The sequence below is a fragment of the Oncorhynchus clarkii genome, chromosome 20 (assembly GCF_045791955.1).
Source record: "Oncorhynchus clarkii lewisi isolate Uvic-CL-2024 chromosome 20, UVic_Ocla_1.0, whole genome shotgun sequence".
Taxonomy (NCBI): domain Eukaryota; kingdom Metazoa; phylum Chordata; class Actinopteri; order Salmoniformes; family Salmonidae; genus Oncorhynchus; species Oncorhynchus clarkii.
The window spans coordinates 32,661,749-32,684,029 of record NC_092166.1 but is presented as its reverse complement, the minus strand read 5'-3'; the positions used below and the strand labels follow the sequence as shown (position 1 = coordinate 32,684,029).

General features: G+C 43.6%; 3 protein-coding genes across 14 annotated transcripts in view; 2 read left to right on the top strand and 1 right to left on the bottom strand.

Annotated features, from left to right (window-relative positions):
* The window catches only part of LOC139376254 (chromodomain-helicase-DNA-binding protein 8-like), a 29,123-nt gene extending 27,433 nt beyond the window's left edge, over nucleotides 1–1,690 (top strand). Inside the window, exon 39 of the mRNA XM_071118596.1 lies at nucleotides 592–1,690. Coding sequence (XP_070974697.1) covers nucleotides 592–936 — 345 coding nt within the window. The 3' untranslated portion in view covers nucleotides 937–1,690. The remainder of the gene's footprint in view (nucleotides 1–591) is intronic.
* A 2,458-nt stretch (nucleotides 1,691–4,148) lies between these two features.
* LOC139376252 (TOX high mobility group box family member 4-A-like) lies at nucleotides 4,149–12,247 on the top strand. 8 transcript variants are annotated; one of them, XM_071118595.1, is made up of 9 exons: nucleotides 4,149–4,247; nucleotides 5,851–5,916; nucleotides 6,057–6,350; nucleotides 6,479–6,733; nucleotides 8,722–9,072; nucleotides 9,403–9,483; nucleotides 9,601–10,353; nucleotides 10,434–10,588; nucleotides 10,762–12,247. In XM_071118595.1, the coding sequence occupies exons 1-9, from the start codon at nucleotides 4,242–4,244 to the stop codon at nucleotides 10,817–10,819; spliced, it is 2,019 nt and encodes a 672-aa protein (XP_070974696.1). In that variant the 5' UTR covers nucleotides 4,149–4,241; the 3' UTR covers nucleotides 10,820–12,247. The 8 variants fall into 8 exon arrangements, with proteins under 8 accessions (XP_070974696.1, XP_070974695.1, XP_070974694.1 ...); XM_071118594.1 differs by having other exon boundaries at nucleotides 4,170–4,247; nucleotides 6,054–6,350; XM_071118593.1 differs by having other exon boundaries at nucleotides 4,173–4,247; nucleotides 8,668–9,072; nucleotides 10,762–12,240.
* Nucleotides 12,248–13,318: 1,071 nt separating this feature from the next.
* Nucleotides 13,319–22,144, bottom strand: LOC139376251 (E3 ubiquitin-protein ligase Midline-1-like). 5 transcript variants are annotated; one of them, XM_071118583.1, is made up of 8 exons: nucleotides 22,031–22,144; nucleotides 21,558–21,840; nucleotides 17,566–17,883; nucleotides 16,488–16,580; nucleotides 16,313–16,397; nucleotides 14,451–14,540; nucleotides 14,155–14,214; nucleotides 13,319–14,036 (listed from the first exon to the last, which is right to left on the bottom strand). In XM_071118583.1, the coding sequence occupies exons 2-8, from the start codon at nucleotides 21,825–21,827 to the stop codon at nucleotides 13,504–13,506; spliced, it is 1,449 nt and encodes a 482-aa protein (XP_070974684.1). In that variant the 5' UTR covers nucleotides 21,828–21,840; nucleotides 22,031–22,144; the 3' UTR covers nucleotides 13,319–13,503. The 5 variants fall into 5 exon arrangements, with proteins under 5 accessions (XP_070974684.1, XP_070974683.1, XP_070974688.1 ...); XM_071118582.1 differs by having other exon boundaries at nucleotides 21,558–21,843; nucleotides 22,031–22,117; XM_071118587.1 differs by having other exon boundaries at nucleotides 21,564–21,840; nucleotides 22,031–22,104.
* Nucleotides 22,145–22,281: the final 137 nt, after the last annotated feature.

Sequence of the window (22,281 nt, the reverse complement as noted above, 5' to 3'; positions counted from 1 at the left end):
ATATTGACGCAACATCAAGACATCAGTCAGGAAGTTAAAGCTTGGTGGCAAATGGGTCTTCCAAATGGACAATGACCCCAAGTATACTTCCAAAGTTGTGGCAAAATGGATTAAGGACAACAAAGTCAAGGTACTGTAGTGACCATCACAAAGCCCTGACCTCAATCCTATAGAGAATTTGTGGGCAGAACTGAAAAAGCGTATGCGAACAAGGAGGCCTACAAACCCGACTCGGTTACACCAGCTCTGTCAGGAGGAATGGGCCAAAATCTACCCAACTTATTGTGGAAGGCTACCCTTATTGTGGAATGCTACCCAAGTTAAACAATTTAAAGGCTATGCTACCAAATATTAATTGAGTATGTAAACTTCTGACCCACTGGGTATGTGATGAAAGAAATAAAAGCTGAAATAATTCTCTACTACTATTCTGACATTTCACATTTTTAATATAAAGTGGTGATCCTTACTGACCTAAGACCGGGACTTTTAGTAAGGATTAAATGTCAGGAATTGTGAAACTGAGTTTAAATGTATTTGGCTAAGGTGTATGTAAACTTCCGACTTCAACTGTAGATCTTCTTCTTCCAGGGCTTTCTGCCAGACAGCCTCTTCCACCGGCTTCTCTCCGCACACTCTGTCATTCCCAAGAGAGACCGTCACCACAGCCACCACCACGCTCCCCAGCCTGACCCGCTGGAGGACCCACTCCTGGGCGGAGGTGAAGAAGAGACCCTGGTCTCAGACGGGGCCTACATGATGGAGGACGAAGACTTGGAGGATTCTTCTTTCCTGACTCAAGCCTTTGATGTTAAGATGGAAGGCGGCGATAGCTTGTCACAAGGCGGATACGAGAGTTCTGACAGGGAGGCCCTTTTGGACGACGTCATCATGCCGCAGAAGGACTCGGACTCTTCCTCCAGCTCAGAGGATTGACCAAGCCCGTCTTGTCTAATATAGTCCCCGAAAAATCATGTTGTTTTTCCTATTCATGCTATTCCTCATTTTATTTTTTATCATGATCTATATTAAATTATGGATTCATTTGTTTTTTTTTTGTTCTTTTTACTCATTTTATTTTATGTAGATTTTTGGAAAGGAGCAGGTTTGCACCCAACTCTTTCCATTCATGATATTCCTCCTCCCTCCATGACCATCCACTTGGCAGCCTGAACCCCAACAAAGTGACTCCATGCCCAACTCTGTTTCTCCATGCCCAACCACTGCTCTCCTTTTCGCTCAACCACCCCTCAAACCCATCCCATTCCCAGCCTCATCTTTAAGGGGAGCCCTGCTGTATTAGGAGCCTTTTTTATCCAAGAACCTCCAAGCTGGTCCTCCAGTTTAACTGGACGAGAGGACACATGTACTGAGCAGACCAGAACTTTTGCTCCCATGATGCCTGAGTCTGATGTCATAGGACCTTTCTGCGCCCTGTTGAGTCAGTGAACAAGAAGGGGTCCAATATGTGGATGTACATTTTTCTGAAAGGATGTGGTAACTGTAAGGGGGGGGGGGTTACTGGTATATTAGTTACTGATCCAGTGCTAAAAAGATGGGTGTATTGTACAATGTAGAGCAGGTCAGTTGTGTGCTATGGTGCAAAGATGACTGCAATGAGTTATTATTATTGTTTTATGACCTGACTGTATCTGTGATATGAATTACAGCAATCTACAGTGAAAGCAGCTGAGTCCTCTGGTCCTTGCGTATTTTCTTGACCGCATGTGTTTTGAGTTTTTTTTTCTTCTTCTGCCGTTTACACTTACAGTACCAGTCAAAAGTTTGGACACACCTACTCATTACAGGGCTTTTCTTTATTTTGACTATTTTCTACATTGTAGAATAATGGTGAAGACATCTAAACTATGTAACAACATGGAACCGTGTAGTAACCAAAAAAGTGTAAAATAAATCCAAATTATATTTGCGATTCTTCAAAGTAGCCACCCTTTTGCCTTGACAGCTTTGCACACGCTTGGCATTCTCTCAACCAGCTTCATGAGGTAGTCACCTGGAATGCATTTCAATTAACAGGTGTGCCTTGTTAAGAAGATGGCCCTATTTGGTATAAGACCAAGTCCATATAATGGCAAGAACAGCTCAAATAAGCAAAGATAAATGACAGTCCATCATTACTTTAAGACATGGCAAGGTCAGTGCATGTGGATAATTTCAAGAACTTTCAAAGTTTCATCAAGTGCAGTAGCAAAAACCATCAAGCGCTATGATGAAACGGGTTCTCCTGAGGACCACCACAGGAAAGGAAGACCCAGAGTTACCTCTGCTGCAGAGGATAAGTTCATTAGAGTTACCAGCTTCAGAAATCAGCAATTACCTGCACCTCAGATTGCAGGACAAACAAATGTTTCACAGAGATCAAGTCACAGACGCAGCTCAACATCAACTGTTCAGAGAAGACTGTGTGAAACAGGCCTTAATGGTCGAATTGCTGCAAAGAAACCACTACTAAATGACACCAATAAGAAGAGACTTGCATGGGCCAAGAAACACAAGCAGTGGACATTAGACCAGTGGAAATCTGTCCTTTGGTCTGATGAGTCTAAATTTGAGATTTTTGGTTCCAACCACTATGCCTTTGTGAGACGCAGAGTAGGTGAATGGATTACCTCTGCGTGTGTGTGGTGACACTGTCAGTGATTTCTTTAGAATTCAAGGCCCACTTAAACAGCATGGCTACCACAGCATACAGCAGCGATATGCCATCCCATCTGGTTTGCGTTTTAGTGGAACTATCATTTGCTTTTCAACAGGACATTGACCCAAAACAAACCTCCAGGCTGTGCAAGGGCTATTTGACCCAGGAGAGTGATGGAGTGCTGCATCAGATGGCCTGGCCTCCACAAGCACCCGACCTCAACCCAATTGAGATGGTTTGGGATGAGTTGGACCGCAGAGTGAAAGAAAAGCAGCCAAAAAGTGCTCTAAGCAAAGGGTGGCTACTTTGAAGAATCGAAATCTAAAAAAACATTTTGATTTAACACTTTTGTTGTTTACATGATTTCATAGTTTTGTCTTCTATTATTCTACAATGTAGAAAGCAGTTAAAATAAAAACCTTGAATTAGTAGGTGTCCAAACGTTTGACTGGTACTGTATGTACTCAGAAGGTGATTTGGGAAAGTCCATTGTAAACGGCAGAACCCCATTGCCCAATATCGCGGTTGTTCATGGCAGTGAGGGCACACCAACAGTACAAGTATACTGGAAGTTCGTTACACGTGGAAATTTGCTCCCGCATAAATAAGAGTGTTTGTTGTAACTATCAATTTAAATGTAGTCACTGGAGACCAGTCTAATGGGAAGGATGGAATCTGGTCTACCATCTTATATGGTACCTTCACTTGAGTGTTTGATGGATACTTCCAAGGTGAGAAAAAAACAAACTTGTAGAGATCTTTAGCGTGAGCGCGCGACCATGTTCCTTAAGTTTTACCTCTAACGAAAATGGAGGTTGTACACGCTGAAGGTAAGCATTTCCTGCGTATCTGCGTTTTTTTTCTTCAATATTTATTTCCCTGGATGTGAACTGTTTAATTACACTCGAATGCCATTAATTGCGTAATTCTGTCCGCTTTTCATTCCAAATGGCACTAACTAACCCATTCTGATTGCATAGTACTGTCCGCTTTTCATTACAAATGGCTGTAACAAACCCATTATTTCAATCTTAGAAGGTGAACCTTCTGGGCCAGCCCACCAGCTCGGCCCATCCGGCTCGGTTTCCCCCCGACGACAAGTTCTCTCGGCACGGAGTGCCACTGAAGAAACGCTTCGGGCTCCTCATTCAGCAACCAAGACCCGTGCTCTAGTAGTCTAGCAAAAACAGTATTAGCTGACTGTATACACACATCCATTTCTTTGAGGTATATTGGGTTATGTGATCAAACGTCATCTGATCTGACATTACTTTTTGTATTACTTTGATTTGCACTGTATAGTTGAGAATGAGGGAATAAAGCATGTTTTTGTTAAACAACCTTTCACTGTTCTGTTTGACTCATTTGAATTAGTATGTGAAAACTGTTGTAAATACCATTCTTATGGCACGATTTGTCATACTTGTTTAAATTAAGTTTATCATCGGTACCAAGAAGTCTAAGAATGCGCTACAGGGTGACGTCATTTCCCCAGAATAAATCCAAGGAAACCCGGAAGCCAAGTATCGAAAAGAGGAAACACAATATAGAATTAGGAAAGCAGCGGACCGATGTAGTGAGGATGGAGGTAAGATATAGTTTACGAATATTTCGTTATTGAAGATAGGGTATGATTGTTAGCTACATCTACTGAACGCCTTCATCTTTTTTGCCATCTTGCCACTTGAACTAGCTTTTGGATTTATCTCCCAAAATTGCCACGATTGTGTTAACTTCACCAACAGCCACGACCGTCACTGGCTGTTATTTGTTTAGCTAATAAACCCTACATATCACACCACTTTTTTACTATGACAATATTTAATTAACTTGTATAAGTAGCTAGTTTTTCAATGTAAACAAAGAGGCTCTCTCGCTGGACTCAACTCCTTTGCTTTGTCATGCAACTCCTACCCGAGCTGATCTCACACAGACACACACTTAGATCGAAGAACACGTAATAACGACCTATTTTAATGGACACCGTTACAAGTTAGGATGATCAGATCGTCTTGAAACATATATTTAGTCTTATGTCCATCACAATAAAGAGTGTTGGATTGGCATTGAGGAAGTTTCCTCCGTTCTCACATCAATCCATTCCTTAAAATTCCACGAGGGGGAGTGTACACTTCGAGAAGTCTTTGGGCATAATTCAAAATTGACCCATATCCCAATTTCCTATACATTTTGGATAGGTCTGAGCAGAGTTGTATTACTATGTTGTCCAGTAAGGTTAAATAAATGGAGATATTCTAGAGATATTTCCATTGAAATGTTCTTTAGTCCTGCGTACGCGATCGATTATGTTTACTCGATTAGACAGACTTGTTCGACTACTATAATAATTGACTAGATCACAACGTCGAGCCTGGTCGAGTTGGCTGAATATGGACCTGAGTTAGCCCGAGCAACGTAATTTTGACAAATTGCCTGATAGCTAGCTAAATATCTTACGGTCAGATTTCGGTTCTTATGGGGAACAAAGATCTTTCCAATAATTTGTAAGAAAATAAATAACAGCAAACGTGAGCTATATCCGAATGCTTCATTGGAAGCTGGCGTTAGCATTGTTGGCTAGCCTGCTAGCTGGCTAGCTAACGTTAGCGAATTGAGTTTCCTTTGATGAGCTACAAGTATCTATCTGAGAATGCTGAACAAATCAGTTATTTGCAATTTAATTTTGTGAACTGAGGTTACTTAGCTAACATTAGTTGGACGTGCTACCTTTATTTATGTACTGCTAGCGGTTATAGCTAGCACACCAGTTGAAAACGTGTGTCGATTGATTCGTCTTGTCTGGCATGATGGTGATCTCTAGCTAGCTACATTAGCTGCAGAGCTCGCCAATCTTGGTTGATTCGAAGTTAAGTCGCACTATTTTGATTGGTCTGTCACGATGGATCTTAACTTTTACTCTGAACTTTCTGATGGCACTGGTCAGAATGTCGACCCGGAGTTCTTGGAAGCACAGGCTTATAATGGATACGACCCAATTAACAAGGTATGGGGCCTATTTCTAAACAAGGGGGGAAAGAGTATTCACACGAAATGAAAATAACCTATGTTGTGTATGCGTCCGCAGGCGAGTCAAGTGACTGTCCCAATTGAGCCTGATATGTTGGGACTGAATGGAGCTGTGATCAACTGTACTGAGAAAACAAGTACTAAATCCCATTTCTGTTTTGCAGTTTCCAGGGGGCAGTGATAATTACCTTACCATATCTGGGGCAGGTCATCCTTTTCTATCCTCTGAGGTGGGTATCATGATCCTAGAAGCCTGCACAGTTTCCATACTACATATTATTGACATTGTGCAGTGTATTTACACTTAACATGTTCATGCAATGTATCTTTCCCATTAACAGTTGTCCTTCTCCTTCTCTCTGTTTAGCAGACATTCCATACCCCCAGTCTTGGTGATGAGGTGTTTGAGATACCTCCAATCTCCCTGGACCCGGACACGGCACTCAGTGTGGGGGACGTGGTTTCCCATTTTGGGGAACTCTCAGGTGGAGCAGGGGGCCTCGCGGGTGCTGGAAGCCTGGTGAGGAATGCTGTGGTGGGGGGCAATGACCCCTCCTTTGCCTCCACCTATGTGAACACAACCTCTCAGGGCCTGGAGCACCTAAGCTTGGGGGTGATGAGCCAGCCTGGAGGGGGGGCCCTGCTCAGTTCAACACTAGGGGTGGTAAGTAGTGTACTTTATGAATAGCTTTGTGCATCAAGAACGTGTTTTTCTCAAATGCTAATGCTTTGTTAAGATGCTTTTTGTTAAGCGCTAATGCTAAGTAAACGCTCCTGGCCTTGTCACTCTAGGAACTTGGCCACTCCATTGGCTCCCATTTCAGCAGCTCCTCTCCAATGACCATTGATGTCCCACTTGGTGACATGAATCATGGCCTATTGGGACACAATCAGCTAACCACTATTGACCAATCAGATCTGAGCGCCCAGCTCGGGCTTGGCCTTCATGGCGGGAACATTCTGTCTCGTTCCAAATCACCTGACCAGCTGTCTGCCACGCCCTCTCCAGCGGGCTCCCTCCAGGATGATGACATGGATGACTTCAGGGTGAGTGTCTGTTTGTATGTTTGTTTATACAGTGCCTTGCAAAAGTATTCAGACCCCTTGGATTTCTTCACATTTTGTGTTACAAAAGTCATGTTTGTCAACAATCTACACACAATACTCTCTAAGTGGGACAAAAATTCTAACATTATTAAAAGATGAATACAAGTAAAATATAGTCGTTGCATAAGTATTCAGCTCCCTGAGTCCATACATGTTAGAAACACCTTTGGCAGCCATTACAGCTGGGAGTCTTCTTGAGTAAGTCTCTAAGAGCTTTGCACACCTGGATTGTGCAATATTTGCCGATTTTTATTATTTTCAAAATTCTTCAAGCTTTGTCAAGATGTTAGGGATCATGGTTAGACGGCAATTTCCAAGTCTTGCCATAGGATTTCAAGCAGATTTAAGTCAAAATTGTAACTTGGAACATCCACTGTTTTCTTGATAAGCAACTCCAGTGTAGACTTGTGCTGTAGGTTATTGTCCTGCTGAAAGGTTAGTTCCTCTCCCAGTGTCGGGTGTAAAAGCAGACTGAAGCAGGTTTTCGCCTATGCTTAGCCCTATCCTGTTTATTTTTATCCTGAAAAACTCCCCCAGTATTTGCCGATGTCAAGCATACCCATACCATGTTGCAGCCACCACTAAGCTTGAAAATAAGGAGGCAGTTAATCAGTGTTGTGTTGCATTTCCCCCAACCTAGAGCTTTGCATTTAGGCCAAAAAGTGTGTTCCTTTGCCATGTTCTTTTACAGTATTACTTTAGTGCCTTGTTGCATACAAGATGCATGTTTTGGAATATTTTGTACATTTGTGTTCTTCTTTTCACTCTGTCATTTAGGTCATTATTGTGGAGTCACTGCAATGTTGTTGATCCATCCCCAGTTCTCTCCCATCACAGCCATTGAACTCTGTAGCTGTTTTGAAATCACCAATGGCCTCATGGTAACACCCCTGAGCAGTTTCATTCCTGTCCTGCAGCTCAGTTCAGAAGGACGACTGTACCTTTGAGGTGTCTGGGTGGTTAAATACACAGTGCACAACATAGTTATTAACTAGACCATGTTTTAAGATGGATATTCAAGGTCTGATAGGTAATTACCAATCAGTGCCCTTTTCTTCTGGGGCTTTTCGAAAAGCTCCCTGGTATTTGTAGTTGAGTCTGTGCTTGAGGGATGTAGATTGTGTATGTATGGGGGACAGAGGGAAGGTTTAGTTATTTAAACATATCAACCCCTATTCATTTCACACAGTCAAATTGGACTCCTGAACTAATTTAGGCTTGCCTTAACAAAGGGGCTGAATACTTATGCAATGACTATATATTTGAGTTGTAAATCTTTGGTCATTTTCGTAATCGTCACTACATGACACAGTCAAAAGTCATAAGTACATATAAGCCCTACCCATTTCCACAATTTATCTTCTTAAAATTGTATTTTAAACCAAACCCTAACTAATGAAGTTTGATGCATTGGACCACCAAAATTAGGTGTAATGTGACTAACGTGACTTCACTTTAGAGCGTATGCCATCTTTCAGCACGAAATGTCACGCTGTATGAAGCACATGTTTATATCATATTTGACAGTGGGTTATGTCACAATTTACATGGGTGATTATGTCACAGTTGTGCCACATTTATGAACCCTTTATAAAGCATGACAAACGGTTATAGATTCTTTGTAACACATGTATGTAGCTCTTATGAAGGCTTTATGAAGCCTTTTATAAGCTAAGCGTAATTTAAACGGTACTTAATTGGGTCACTCATTTCTTTTAATACATTTTTCTTCCACTTTACCATTAGTATTTTTTTGCTTAATTTTTTTAAACCATTAAATACATTTTAATCCCAGTTTAACACACGCTTTGGAAGAAATTCAAGGGGTCTGAATAATTTTGGCAAGGTGCGTCTTACTAAATCTGCTGATCTAGCCTTGTATCTTTCCCCGTCTCTCTCTGTCCACTGGTCCCGCTGTCACCCTGAAGAGTGTGCTGGTCGACTCTCCGATGTCCCTGTCTGTCTCCCCTGCGGTACTCTCCCACCTCTCCACCATGCCAGCCTCTTCCCCCATGCTCTCCTCCTCAGTCTCCCCTGCCTTGGTGAGGCGCGGCGGGGGCAAGCCGGCCATGGTGGCCGCTACGGCAGGGCCTGGAGGAGGGAAGAAGGGGAAGAAGAAGAAAGACCCCAACGAGCCCCAGAAACCCGTCTCTGCCTACGCCCTCTTCTTCAGGGACACTCAGGCTGCCATCAAGGGCCAGAACCCCAACGCCACATTTGGAGAGGTGTCCACGATAGTAGCCTCCATGTGGGACAGTCTTGGGGAAGAGCAGAAACAGGTATACAGTACATACACTTTGACTAATACGCATGTAGGTAACAGCCAAAATAAAGGAAACACTTGCGTAAATGAGGGATACAAAAAGATTAAAAAGCATCCCTCCAAAAGAGTTCCAAACACTTGTAGAATCTATGCCAGGGCGCATTGAAGCTGTTCTGGTGGCTTGTGGTGGCCCAACACTCTATTAAGATACTTTATGTAGGTGTTTCCTTTATTTTGTCAGTTAACTGTACATTTACAAAATTTAAAGGACATTTGTGGTAAAAAAATAAATAAAAAAATGTAGCCTTTACTCACGTCTTATGTAATTATACCCTGTCACTATTAGGTGTATAAGAGAAAGACGGAAGCAGCGAAAAAGGAGTACCTGAAGGCACTAGCAGCTTACAGAGCCAACCAGCTCTCACAGGTGAGAAACTCTTGGCCTGTCTTTGCTTGGAAACCGGGACTGTAGTGCTGACAATATTTTACTGTAAATGTCTAGAAGCTATTGTTACCTCTTCAATAAATGTGCTCATTTCCCCAGCCCTCCATTGACGTGATGGACACAGCTTCTTCACCATCACCTCCTCCAATACCTGAGCCAGTGCCTTTGGCCCCCCTGGCTCCCGCCCGCCCCCCCCGTCTCCCCCAACACATCGCAGACCAGAATACCATCACCAACATCTGCGCCTCCAACATTATTCTGGACGTCCCCCAAGTCACCACGCGTTCCCGCACAGGAGCTTGCAAGCCCCCCACCCTGGGCCCCACAGTCACCCCGACCCTGACCCCCACCATCACCAAGATCATCATTTCCAAACAGATGCTCCAGGCCGGGGCTAAGCTCCATCAGATACCCAACTCCATGGTGACGGTGCTCCCTGGCGGCGTGCGCACCCTGCTGCCCTCAGCCCCACGCCAGCCCCCACCTCTGCTGCAGATGCAGCATGCCCCTCCTCCCCCGCGGCTCCAGCAGATGGTACACTCCCCAGCCCCGCCTCCCCTACAGGCCAAGCCCCGAGGAGGGAATGCCGGGCCGGGGCTTCCTGTGTCCATCACTGCCACACCTCCCCCTCCACTACAGATCAAGATAGTCCCGGCCTCTTTGCAGGCAGACTCATCCTTGCCTATTATTGTTACAACAACAGCAACCGCCCACTCAATTGGTGTCACCACTTCCGCTGTGCCTGCATCAGCATACTCTACCCCTACAGTGGCTCTGCAGTTGGCGAAGTCCACTGACTTGACGACGAGTGCGGATGAGGATTTGGTTACGGAAGAGTTCACTTCGGGAGAGGTTAGCTGTGGTTTCTGATCCAATGTTAAATATAATATTCCTCTCGGCTTCTTGCTCAACTTTCACCTCTTTTTCTTCAGATGGAAATGGAGTTCAATGTGTCTCCACGTGCCACTGACGCTACTTCTGGCCCCCTGACTCTCTGTGTACGAGTAGGATGCACCAACCCTGCAATAGAGAGCACGGACTGGGACAAAGAGTACTGCAGCAGTGAATGTGTCGCCACTCACTGCAGGTTTGTGGGTTTGGATATCAACGTATTTGTGTTCCTTTCTCTCTGTGAGAAAAGTTTGTCGTTTTTTGGGAAGTTTAAGTAGAAGTTGTGTTGGAATAGAAAAAGGGGTTTGATTGATTATGTTGACTTAAAAATTAAAAAGACAAGTCTTTTTTCCCCTTTCTCTCCTTCAGGGATATCTTCATGGCCTGGTGCTCCATCAGGAATCACAACACCATGGTTGTCAAGTAAAGACCGGCCACACCCAGACAAGGGGAGAATTGTGATTTGCGTCTTGTTGGGTCAGGGGTGATAACAGGCCTAAGGTAGACTGAGTGGGATGAGAGGAAGAAATGGCGTTTGGAGAAGAGTGCCATGTGCCACCAAGCGATCCAGTGGAAGGAAATGATCAACGTAACACATGGGATTCATTTAGAGATGGACAGTGGCCGAGATGATAAAACGTGCGAGGACAGGGCGTGAAGTATATCTTTTTTTGTGTGTTGTATTGTTTGGACGTGCATACTTTTTCAACGGGTCCATTCACAATGATGGTGTTATGAGAGGATGTATACCATATGAAGGAACCTGAAATCATAGTGGTGTTCTAAAGGGCTCTATTCCAGAGGGTACATTGGATCATAGTGCTGTCACATGTTGACATACACTACATTACCAAAAGTATGTGGACACCTGCTCATCGAACCTCTCATTCCAAAATCATAGGCATTTATATGGAGTTGGTCCTCCTTTTTGCTGCAATAACAGCCTTCACTATTCTGGGAATGTTTTCCATTAGATGTTTGAACGTTGTTGCAGGGACGAGCTTCCATTCAGCCACAAAAGCATTCGTGAAGTCGGGCACTGATGTTTGGCGATTAGGCCTGGCTCGCAGTCGGCGTTCCAATTCATCCCAAAGGTGTTCGATGGAGTTGAGATCAGGGCTCTGTGCACTTAAGCATATGTCTGTTCCGTTCTGTGAGCTCGTGTGGCCTACCACTTCACGTCTTAGCCGTTGTTGCTCCTAGACCATTTCCACTTCACAATAACAGCACTTCCATTTGACCAGGGCAGCTCTAGCAGGGGTGAAATTTCACAACCTGACTTGTTGGGAAGGTGGCATCTAATGACAGTGCCACGTTGAAAATCACGGAGCTCAGTAAGGCCAACCTACTGCCAATGTTTGTCTATGAAGATTACATGACTGTGTGCTCGATTTTATACACCGGTCAGCAACGGTGTGGCTGAAATTGCCGAATACACTAATTTGAAGGGGTGTCCACATACTTTTATTTTTGAAGTCAGTTTTGACAGCCAAAAGCTTCATGAAGGTTTCCATCTTTATTCTTATCTATTTGGATAAATATTTGATACCCACCTTTCTTTTGTTGGTTGCCTTTAGGTTCTCGGGAAAAAATTCTCAGCGTCTCTTTAAGTAACTGTCAGGAAATAGTGAAAATATCAGATTGAGGAAAGTGGTGTATCATGCTAGGCTCTTCGTTTCTGTTCACATATAGTTTAGTGGGCTCTAGAGACTTTCTTACTTTTCATTATTGTAAAATAAAAGTCCACTGTGTCTAGTCCGGTGTGAATAAATGACTGTAGAAATCAAGGTCAATTTGACTTTTATGTTATTCCATTATTTTTAAATAAAAGAGCAATGAAGATAAAGAGCTCAAACTCTGGTGTCTCATTTACTGTGAGTAGCGGTGAATGTTTGTGCTAAAAGGGATGGCTGTGACAGACCAACAGTAATTAATGAGCCTCTCACTTAATTTACTTAATACATCCTTTACAATAAACAAAAATATTCTCCACTCATACAGGCGTAATAAAGGCCTATTTTTTTTAATTGGGTTGCTACTTCCCATGGGTATGCACACAGGAAACCGCGCAGGTCCTAGTCATTTCCTGTTTGGACTACTGCAACTCGCTGTTGTCTGGGCTCCACACTTGTGCCATCAAACCCCTGCAATTTTTAAAGAATGCCCAGCACACCTGGTGTTCAACCTTCCTAAATTCTCCCATGTCAATCCGCTCCTCCGCACACTCCACTGGCTTCCAGTTGATGCATCTACTACAAAGAGCAGCAAGGGGAACTGCCCTTCCCTACCTTCAGGCAATGCTCAAACCCTACACCCCTGAGTACTTAGTTTTGACACCTCGGGTCTGCTGCTATCCCTCTTGTCCCAGTCGAAGCCCTTTTCTGTTCTGTCACCCCAATGGTGGAACAAGCTTCCCTCTGACGCTACGACAGCAGAGTCCCTGCCCATGTTCCGAAAACATCTGAAACCCTACCTCTTCAAAGAGTATCTTAATTAAAACACCCCCAAAAAGTACATTAGGCAAGGTTTTTATTTTAACTTCACTTGACTTCAATCTGTAAAGCTAAAGAGTTACAGATTCCGTGATAGACATGTAAAGGTCATTTCAGATTGAACTGACAAATGGCACGTTTATCTTGAATGGGGTCTCCGCTAAAGCGGAAATTTGCCTTTAAACTGCAATCAAGCTGTAAAGCTGAACTTCCGCCATGCGGATTGAATAGAGCCATTTCTTTTTTTACTACTAGCACAGACTTCGCTGAAAGCTACTTTGAGAGAAAAAATGTACCTACTATGACTGATGTGGTAGTCCCACCTAGCTATCCTAAGATGAATACACTAACTAAGTCGCTGTGGATAAGAGCGTCTGCTAAAAGACTAATGTAAAAAAAATATATTTAAAAAATACGTTGATGGACACATCAGGTAAAACAATCATTTAAACTTTTATTTAATCAAGATGCAATAGAATCTTGTCAACATTATTTGTATAATAGAAACCTGAGACAACGGGAGTTGTAGTAAAACATTTACATATTTGTTTCAGCAGAGACAATACTTGGTTATTCTCTACAGTCCAGTGCTTTGTGATGAGTGTGCTGTGGAGGGCCACTACTGGGTCTTTATAATGGCGACTCTACTGGGAGGATCTACGCGGTACAGGCCAAATCCCAGGCACACAGGCTGACTGAGCTGAGCATTGAACTGGTGCAGCTTGGTCAGGTTGATATTCACCTCAAAAAAAGTGATGGTTCCCTTCGCAAAGTCTACCACCACTGTCACTCTGTTGCCTTTCAATGAATTGGCGATTTCCCTCTTCATCTTGTTGTGGTAGGCAAACAGATTTCCCTTTGCATTGTGTGTGATGCTCCAGGATTCCTTGTTGAGGCCAAAAACAGGGCCCTCAGTCCCCTTGCGCTTAATGCTCTGGTAGGACACAGCGATGTCCCAGTAGCCCTTGGCCTCCACCTCCCAGTAATGTCTCCCAGAGTAGTAGCACTGGGTGGTGAGAACCTGGGGGGCTTTGTCAAAGCGGGAGGGGTGGCTGGGGAGGGACAGTTTGTCCTCCACTCTCTCCACAGACTGGAGATCAAGGGACACTTTGAGAAAAGGGCTGGCCGAGTCTACGTCCAGAGTCAGCGCACCTAAGAAAGACAAATGGGGACACAGATCAGTGACACACACACACATACAAACAAGCACATCAGATCAGTGATAGACTGACGCACACACACACTATAGACCCACTGTATCACTGCTTACGTTGGGCTTCTCTGGTGTCTGCATTTCTGTAGCCCTTTGGTGGATTGTCAACTATGAATTCTGTAAACAAATACATCACATTGCTTATTACCACAGCAACAAAGATGTATTGCCATACTTATTTCTACAGTACAGGAATCTTCAAGTTTGATCATCCACAAAGAACAAAAGTTATTTATTTGCTTCTCACCCGCCACGAAGAAGTAGACATTGTGCAGCTATACTTATTTCTACAGTACAGGAATCTTCAAGTTTGATCATCCGCAAAGAACAAAAGTTATTTATTTGCTTCTCACCTGCCACGGAGGAGTAGACATTGTGCAAGAGAGTCTCCTGTTTCTTCAGTGTGTCTGTGAGGTTTTGATTTTCCAGAGAGGAACTATATGCTGTGATGGAGACAAAATGTTCATCACACACACACACACACACACACACACACCATTATGCCTGTGCCCAGGAAGGCAAAGGTAACTGCTTAATGACTATCGCCCCGCAGCACTCACCTCTGTCATCATGAAGTGCTTTGAGAGGCCAGTCAATGATCATATCACCTCTACCTTACCTGACACCCTAGACCCACTTCAGTTTGCTTACCGCCCCAATAGATCCACAGACGGTGCAATCGCCATCACTCTGCACAATGCCCTATCCCATCTGGACAAGAGGAATACCCATGTAAGAATGCTGTTCATTGACTATAGCTCAGCATTCAATACCATAGTACCCTCCAAGCTCATCATTAAACTCAAGACTCTGGGACTGAACCCCGCCCTGTGCAACTGGATCCTGGACTTCCTGACGGGCCGCCCCCAGGTGGTGAAGGTAGGAAACATCACCCCCACTCCGCTGATCCTCAACACTGGGGCCCCACAAGGGTGCGTGCTCAGCCCCCTCCTGTAGTCCCTGTTCACCCATGACTACGTGGCCAAGCACGCCTCCAACTCAATCATCAAGTTTGCAGACGACACAACGGTAGTAGGCTTGATTAACAACGATGACGAGACAACCTACAAGGAGGAGGTGTGAGCTCTGGGAGAGTAGTGCTCAACGTCAACAAAACAAAAAGGAGATGATCGTGGACTTCAAGAAACAGCAGAGGGTGCACCCCCCTATCTACATTGAAGGGACCGCAGTGGAGAAGGTGGAAAGCTTCAAGTTCCTTGAGGCACACATCACTGACAAACTGAAATGGATCACCCACACAGACGGTGTGGTGAAGAAGGTGCAACAAAGCCTCTTCAACCTCAGGAGGCTAAATAAATGTGGCTTGTCACCTAAAACCCTCACAAATGTTTACAGATGCACAATTGAAAGTGGGTGGTGCGGTCTGCCCAACGCATTACCGGGGTCAAACTACCCAACCTGCAGGACACCTACAGCACCCGATGTCACAGGAAGGCCAAAAAGATCAACAAGGACATCAACCACCCGAGCCACTGCCTGTTCACCCCACTATCATCCAGAAGGCGAGGTCAGTACAGGTGCATCAAAGTTGGGACAGAGAGACTGAAAAACAGCTTCTATCTCAAGGCCATCAGACTGTTAAACATCCATCACTAGTACATTAGAGGCTGCTGCCTATAGGCATAGACTAGGAATTACTGGCCACTTTAAGGTATGGAACACTAGTCACTTTAGTAATGTTTACATATGTGGCATTACTCATTTCATGTCTATATACTGTTTTCTATACTATTATACGGTATCTCATTCACTTAATAATGCTTACATATCTTACATTACTCATCTCATATGTATATACTGTTTTTTCTGTACTATTCTACTGTATCTTTGTCCGTTCCATTCTGACATCGCTCGTCCATATGCATATAGTCTTAATTCATTCCTACTTAGATTTGTGTGTATTGGGTATATGTGGTGTACTTTGTTAGATATTACTTGTTAGATATTACTGCACTGTCGGAGCTAGAAGCACAAGCATTTCGCTATAACCGCAATAACATCTGCTAATCACATGTATGTGACCCATAGAATTTGATTTGATACACCCACACATACACCTTGCTGAAGTCCAAGTGTATGCAGGTCAATGGTTGACAATGTTATTTGGGGCAAGTAAGAGAGTAAATGACTCATTTAATACTATATAAAAGAAATCCAAGTCGTGACTGACTGCGTCATTATCAGATCTACTCACCATAATAAAGGACAATGAACCAGAGGCACAGCAACACCACAGTTACACTGTTAATGCGGGAGTCTTTGGAATTAGAGTTCTGCCTCTGTGCACAGAGAAATAAAACTATGAATCTCACAACAAATCAAAAAAACAATCAAAGCATTACAGTAGAGTGCACAAACGCAGGACTAACTTCGTTTTTGAAGTCTTCTTTCAACTTGCTGACAGAGTCCTTGCATTCCTGTAGCTTTCCCTCTAGCACCTGGAACTGCTGCTCCATAAATGCCTGAAACCCATTTACACACATACTCACAGCTGTACACCGAGTATACAAAACATTAAGAACACCTGCTCTGTTCCATGGCAGACTGACCGGGTGAAAGCTATGATCCCTTATTGATGTAATTTGTTAAATCCACTTCAATCAGGGGAGGAGACAAGGTTAAAGGATTTCTAAGTCTTGATACAATTGAGACATGGATTGTGAATGTCAGAGGGTGAAGTGGCAAGACAAATAATTGAAGTGCCTTTGAACGGGGAATGGTAGTGGGTGCCAGGCGCACCGGCTTTTATTAAGAACTGCAACGCTGCTGGGTTTTCCACACAACAATTTCCCGTGTGTATCAAGAATGGTCCACCACCCAAAGGACATCCAGCCAACTTGACACAACTGTAGGAGGCATTGGAGTCAACATGGGCCAGCATCCCTGTGGAACGCTTTCGACACCTTTTAGAGTTCATGCCCCGACGAATTGAGGCTGTTCTGAGGGTAAATGTTCTTAATGTTTGGTATACTCCGTGTATATGTACTTGTGCTTAAATAGTGCTATTATACCGATGTGTTTGTTTGTCTGCGATATTATACATTACAATATTGTGCCAATCATTCTGCATGGGCAGTGTCTCTGGGTGGTGTGTGTATCATTCTGTGTTTTATGGTTTATTTATTTGTGTCTTTTAAGCACATGAACAAACAAATTTCCCCCTGGTGGGATAATAAAGTCGATATAGTTTGGGTTTGAGAGACAATTTTTTGGGGATTAAGACCGGAAGAACCTCACTTCATTCTCAAACCTGGGATTTCTACAGTGCTTGCCTGGAAGTGTACTATGTGTATGAGAAACTCTCTGCCCCCCAAATCCTACCCCGCCACACCACACCCCATTTACTCTGGTTGAAGGAGGGTAAGAGAAAATAAATCAAGAATGTAAAACTAGCATTGTACATATTTCTCCTATGGCTATCCTTAAGAAGTGAGGGGAAAAACTCACAGTCAGTTTTCTCCCCAGAACGTTGGTGGTGTCAGCAGTGAGGTTCATCTGCTTCTTGTCCATGGCACAGATATTACAGATGTAGGTTTTCGACATGGAGCAGTAGTACCTCAGCACCTCATCGTCATGCTCAGGGCACCTCCTCCTGCTCAGGTCCCCCAGGGGTTTGACCAGAGGGTGTCCCATGTAGGCAGGGAGTTGCAGGTGATCCTGGACATGCTCCTGACACAGTGACACCTCACACTTCAGACACGTCTTCACTGCCAGGCTCTGTTTCTCTGGACAGCAGTCACAATACGCACTCTCTGTCTTCTTAGCCTTCAATTAAATCAGAAAATCAATCAGTTAATCCTGGTTCATTTATAAGTCAGCAAAGCCAATCTAGTGACAGGTAGCAGGGCCAGAGTTATGAGCCCGCCCTACCGTACTTCCTTGCCCTCCCAAATGAGATATTGAAATATTTATCAATTATTTGACTGAGAGACGCATCAATCTCAGTTCAAGCATCCAAGCAAGCGAAGCAGCGTCCCTCTGTCTCAGTATGTGTAGACCATGTATGTGATGCTGTCTGGATCAAAAGAGTATGGCACGTCATGCGATTTCTGTCCAAACAGCATCAGATACATGGGCTACATATAGAGGGGCGCTGTTTCTCTCGCTCAAATGCTTTCTCCGGTGATATAGTTTCAGCAGAGAGGAAGAGGCGAAGCGAGAGGGCTCACAAAACCTGTCCAGTATAAGCCTAATGTGTTTCAACGGGAATAATATGCAGACCTAAGCTTGTTGCCCGTCTTCCCGCCTTTGGGACAAAGACTCCCATTGTTAGGGCGGAGACATGAGCATCTCGGTTTTGAGTCCCATCTGTTTAGGAAAGGGAAGGGGGGATACCTAATCAGTTGTACAACTGAATGCCTTCAACTGAAATGTGTCTTCCGCATTTAACCCAACCCCTCTGAATCAGAGAGGTGCGGGGGGCTGACTTAATCAACATCCACATCTTCGGCGCCCGGGGAACAGTGGGTTAATCGCCTTGCTCAAGGGCAGAACAACAGATTTTTACCTTGTCCTTTCGGTTTAGCTAAAATAAAAATGTATACAATAATTCCAAAAAAGGTTGTGCCTGTTTTGCATGTTATTTTGGCGTTAATGTGTGTCACATATCAGTTTCTAATCACATTTATTGAGTTAATAAAGCTGCAGGTGTTGCAGCCTAGCTCAGTGCTGTCTGTGGTGGAGGGGCAGCCAGCGGAAAATACAGAGCGTAGAGGTTGGTAATCTTCTCTAATTACGTCCGGGATTGGCTCAGTGTTCTGTCACTCATGGGGACAATACGTCACTGCAAAAACTACAGGGAGAGCTAGAAAGTTCAAGCCTACTTGGGTGCTGTCATAGATTTACATTAGAAGTGTCCATACAAGAAGGCTCAAGGTCATTGGCCACAGATAAAATGACAAATCAAGTTATATCTAACGTAACTTTGATTTGACTGATCATGTCAACATCATACTTTCAAAATCTTAACTAGCACGCAGTCATCAGGAATCACGTCGACAATCTACTGGCAAATCCATTTCAGTCCTTGTCATATGAAGAGAAATTAGAGACAAAAGGTATCAGTGCTCATCGGCCATTGGACATAAATATTACACAACAAGTTTGAAATCGCAGTGGTTTGAGTGGTTTGGAAGGAATCAGTGGCTAACTACAAGCGTTGCAAAGCAATCACTATTTTGCTTCCTCTGCCTGCTATTCAGTGGAGAGGGTGTGTGGTCCAAGTCTGGGTTTAAGGGTCTATTTTCCAGAAAAGGTTGAATACATTGGCCATGCTGTCAATCCAGCATGACTTCTGCAGCGTTCAAAACAACTGGAACCTCAGAACTGGGAAATCTCAGAGTTCAGTGAGTTAAAGACAACTGGGAACTCTGAAAAAAACGAGCTCTGTCTAGGAAAATACATTTTGAACGGTCATCCAACTCAGAATTCCAAGTCGGGAACTCTGGCCTCTTTTTGAAGCGCTGACCTTAAGATCACTGACGTCATGATTCGACCTTGTTTTTATCCGAGTTACCAGTTTTCTTTAAAGCACCATCAATACAGAGAATGCCAGAGTTCCATGACAAAATTTGCCCACAAAAAGGACAGCCGCCATGCCTTCCTGTTCAAGTGAGCACAGCACAACCGTGAGTATAAAACCATGTGACTCACCCTAATAATTTGGGCACTTTCCCCCTTATAATTTAGCCTACTGTTCTGACTTGCTGGTGCACATGTAGCCTATAGCCTGTTTTAGAGAAATGCCATCATTGAATATTGTAAGATATGCCCCCTCTATTTATCCTACGGTTCTGACTTGTACAGGGAGAATACTGTAAGCAAGGCCCATGGATTCTGAATTCTGTCGCTGTACATTTCAAAAGTGCTCAACACAAGTTATATTGACTACGCCGGTCTTAGCTCGCTCATTAATGTCTTAATCGAAGTTACAGATAGCTTCTTATCCGCTCAACATTCCCTTATGCCACAGTTTTTACATCTCAATTGTCAGTAGAAACCACATTTGTTTAAGCAAGTCAGCCATATCAGCTATGTTTTTTTAAAGGCAGTAAACAAGGCTGAATTAACTGTTTCGCTGCCAGACAAGGTTCTGCTGATAGCCAGGTGTAGAAGGGGTAAGGATTTACTCCATGATGCTGAAAATAAATCTCTGCTGTTGGCACAGCTTTATGTAGGCCCTAACAGTTTGAAGGCACCATTTGTCACCGTTATAATGCAATTAATGCATTATTTAGCGTTGTTTATTGGCTTTGCTGGCCTGTATATAAACAAAATATATGTTGAGTTTGCCCCGCCAAGAATTACATGCTAAAATTGCCACGGGTCTTAACTCACCACTGTTTTCTTTGCCTCGCACAAGTCAACAAAGCTTTTTTTTTAAATAATTTAATTTATTTTACAGCTATTGGGAATGATTGTTCCTCATTATTTGAAAATCATTCCAACACTCCCGGCCTCAATAATCACCAAGCCAGTGTGTGAAAGAGCAAAATAACTGGTGATCCCATATATCCAGTGGAAATGTCATAAAAACAGCTTTCTGTCCCAAGCTCACCAGAAGGGGATACAGGGAAGTAGTTTAAAGAGAATACCGAGTAGAACGTCATTAGATATAGTCTCAAATATGTGTTTCTTTTTTTAAGACCAACGGGGCTGGATTTAGTTTCTCTAGCTGGCCCACACTCCATTGCAGTAGGTGGCGGTAATGCACCACAACGTTGGATGCCAACCCCGATAAACCCCACCGAAGAAGCAGCTCACTGGCGAAGGAAAATTTGAGCTCCCGGAATAGGCGAGTGGATCCACTGTTCCAAATTCGTTCGTTACAGCTTCCGGTCTGACCACGTGAAAACTTCACTAGCAAAAACACAAGTCAAGACAGATAGAAAGGGAGGCAGACAGGCGGAGAAGAGAGATGAATGTGATTGAAACAACCGGAATTTTCATCAGGATATTTTCAACTGTTTTTATGTATTTTAATTAGTTGATAATGGAAGTTCTCTCTTGAGTTCTATGCTCTCACTTATTTAGCCGCCAATGGATCACAGTGTATCAATGTGTCAGAGGCTAGTGCTCTCACCATAGTTGAATTTGAACTTTTAGATGTCATTTGTATGATTCACCACGTGACAATGATTTTGAGAGGAAAGGAAACTTCCACGAAAATGTGCATATCAGTAGAAATGGTAGGATAAATGGTAAGCTTCCCAAAACTTGAAACACATGAACTGCCTATGGTCTTTACTATTACACCCATTTAAAAAATCGTTCACAAATAGCTGGCCAGCCTAGCCTATGGAAATCAAATGTCTGCCCGGCGTAGTGATTCATAATGGCCTCGGGTCTGACAGCTCGATAGAGACACAAATTATGATAAATGGAACAGAAGTCTTGGCAAAAGTAATAAACCAGATCTGTGAACAAATTGAGAGGAGCACCTTTACGTTTTCTCTGAAGTCCTCTGCGATGTTAGCCAGGGTATAGCTCTTCTGGACGTCAATCGTGGATCCAAAGTAGGCCCTGCAGTCTGGGCAGCGGAAGGGCATGTTTGAACCGAAGTCTATTATGCCCTCCAGACACACCATACAGTAGCTGTGCCCACAGGACAGCTGGTGCGGGTCTTTAAATATGTCATGGCACACTGGGCATGTCAGCAACACCTCAAGCTGGGTTTTGCTTGACAGAGGAATGGTACAGTCTTCGTCCATCTTGCTCCCTTTCCTGCTGTTCAAAGATTGGAGTATAAGGTTAAAAGGAAATGAAGTATCCCGACTGCTGTAGGTGGTGCTCCAAAATGTCCGTTTCAAATAGTAGCCAGCTGCTGAAGTGAATGGCATGTTAGCGTAGTAGGCAATTAGACATGGGAAGGTCTGTGCACTGCCGCTAAATCACACAAAATGCAATAATTTACCTGTAAAGTCAGCTTTCGGTCCTTGCCTGTGTGTACTTCACTGTATAGTGCAAACATTCAAAAGTGAAAGCAAGGCTCCCTGTGTATACTTCCTTTGGAGGCGGGGCTAGACTCAACTGTCATTGGAGCCACTTCACAACAGGGAAGTAGTCTGCAGTTATATCTTTTGAGCTACTTTTTAAATAATGAGCTTTAATAAGCTATAAAATAAACTACTGTAACATACATCAACGTTTGTAACAAAAGAGACG

Excerpts from the sequence above, each read along its gene's own strand:
- LOC139376252 (XM_071118588.1), top strand. The coding sequence starts at position 5,559 with ATGGATCTTAACTTTTACTCTGAACTTTCTGATGGCACTGGTCAGAAT. Across the intron at positions 5,664-5,850 it reads GATACGACCCAATTAACAAG|TTTCCAGGGGGCAGTGATAA; the intron begins GTATGGGGCCTA and ends TCTGTTTTGCAG. Across the intron at positions 10,354-10,433 it reads AAGAGTTCACTTCGGGAGAG|ATGGAAATGGAGTTCAATGT; the intron begins GTTAGCTGTGGT and ends CTTTTTCTTCAG.
- LOC139376251 (XM_071118583.1), bottom strand. The coding sequence starts at position 21,827 with ATGGACGAAGACTGTACCATTCCTCTGTCAAGCAAAACCCAGCTTGAG. Across the intron at positions 14,541-16,312 it reads GTTCATTGTCCTTTATTATG|CATATAGTTCCTCTCTGGAA; the intron begins GTGAGTAGATCT and ends TCTCCATCACAG. Across the intron at positions 14,037-14,154 it reads AGACACCAGAGAAGCCCAAC|GTGCGCTGACTCTGGACGTA; the intron begins GTAAGCAGTGAT and ends TGTCTTTCTTAG.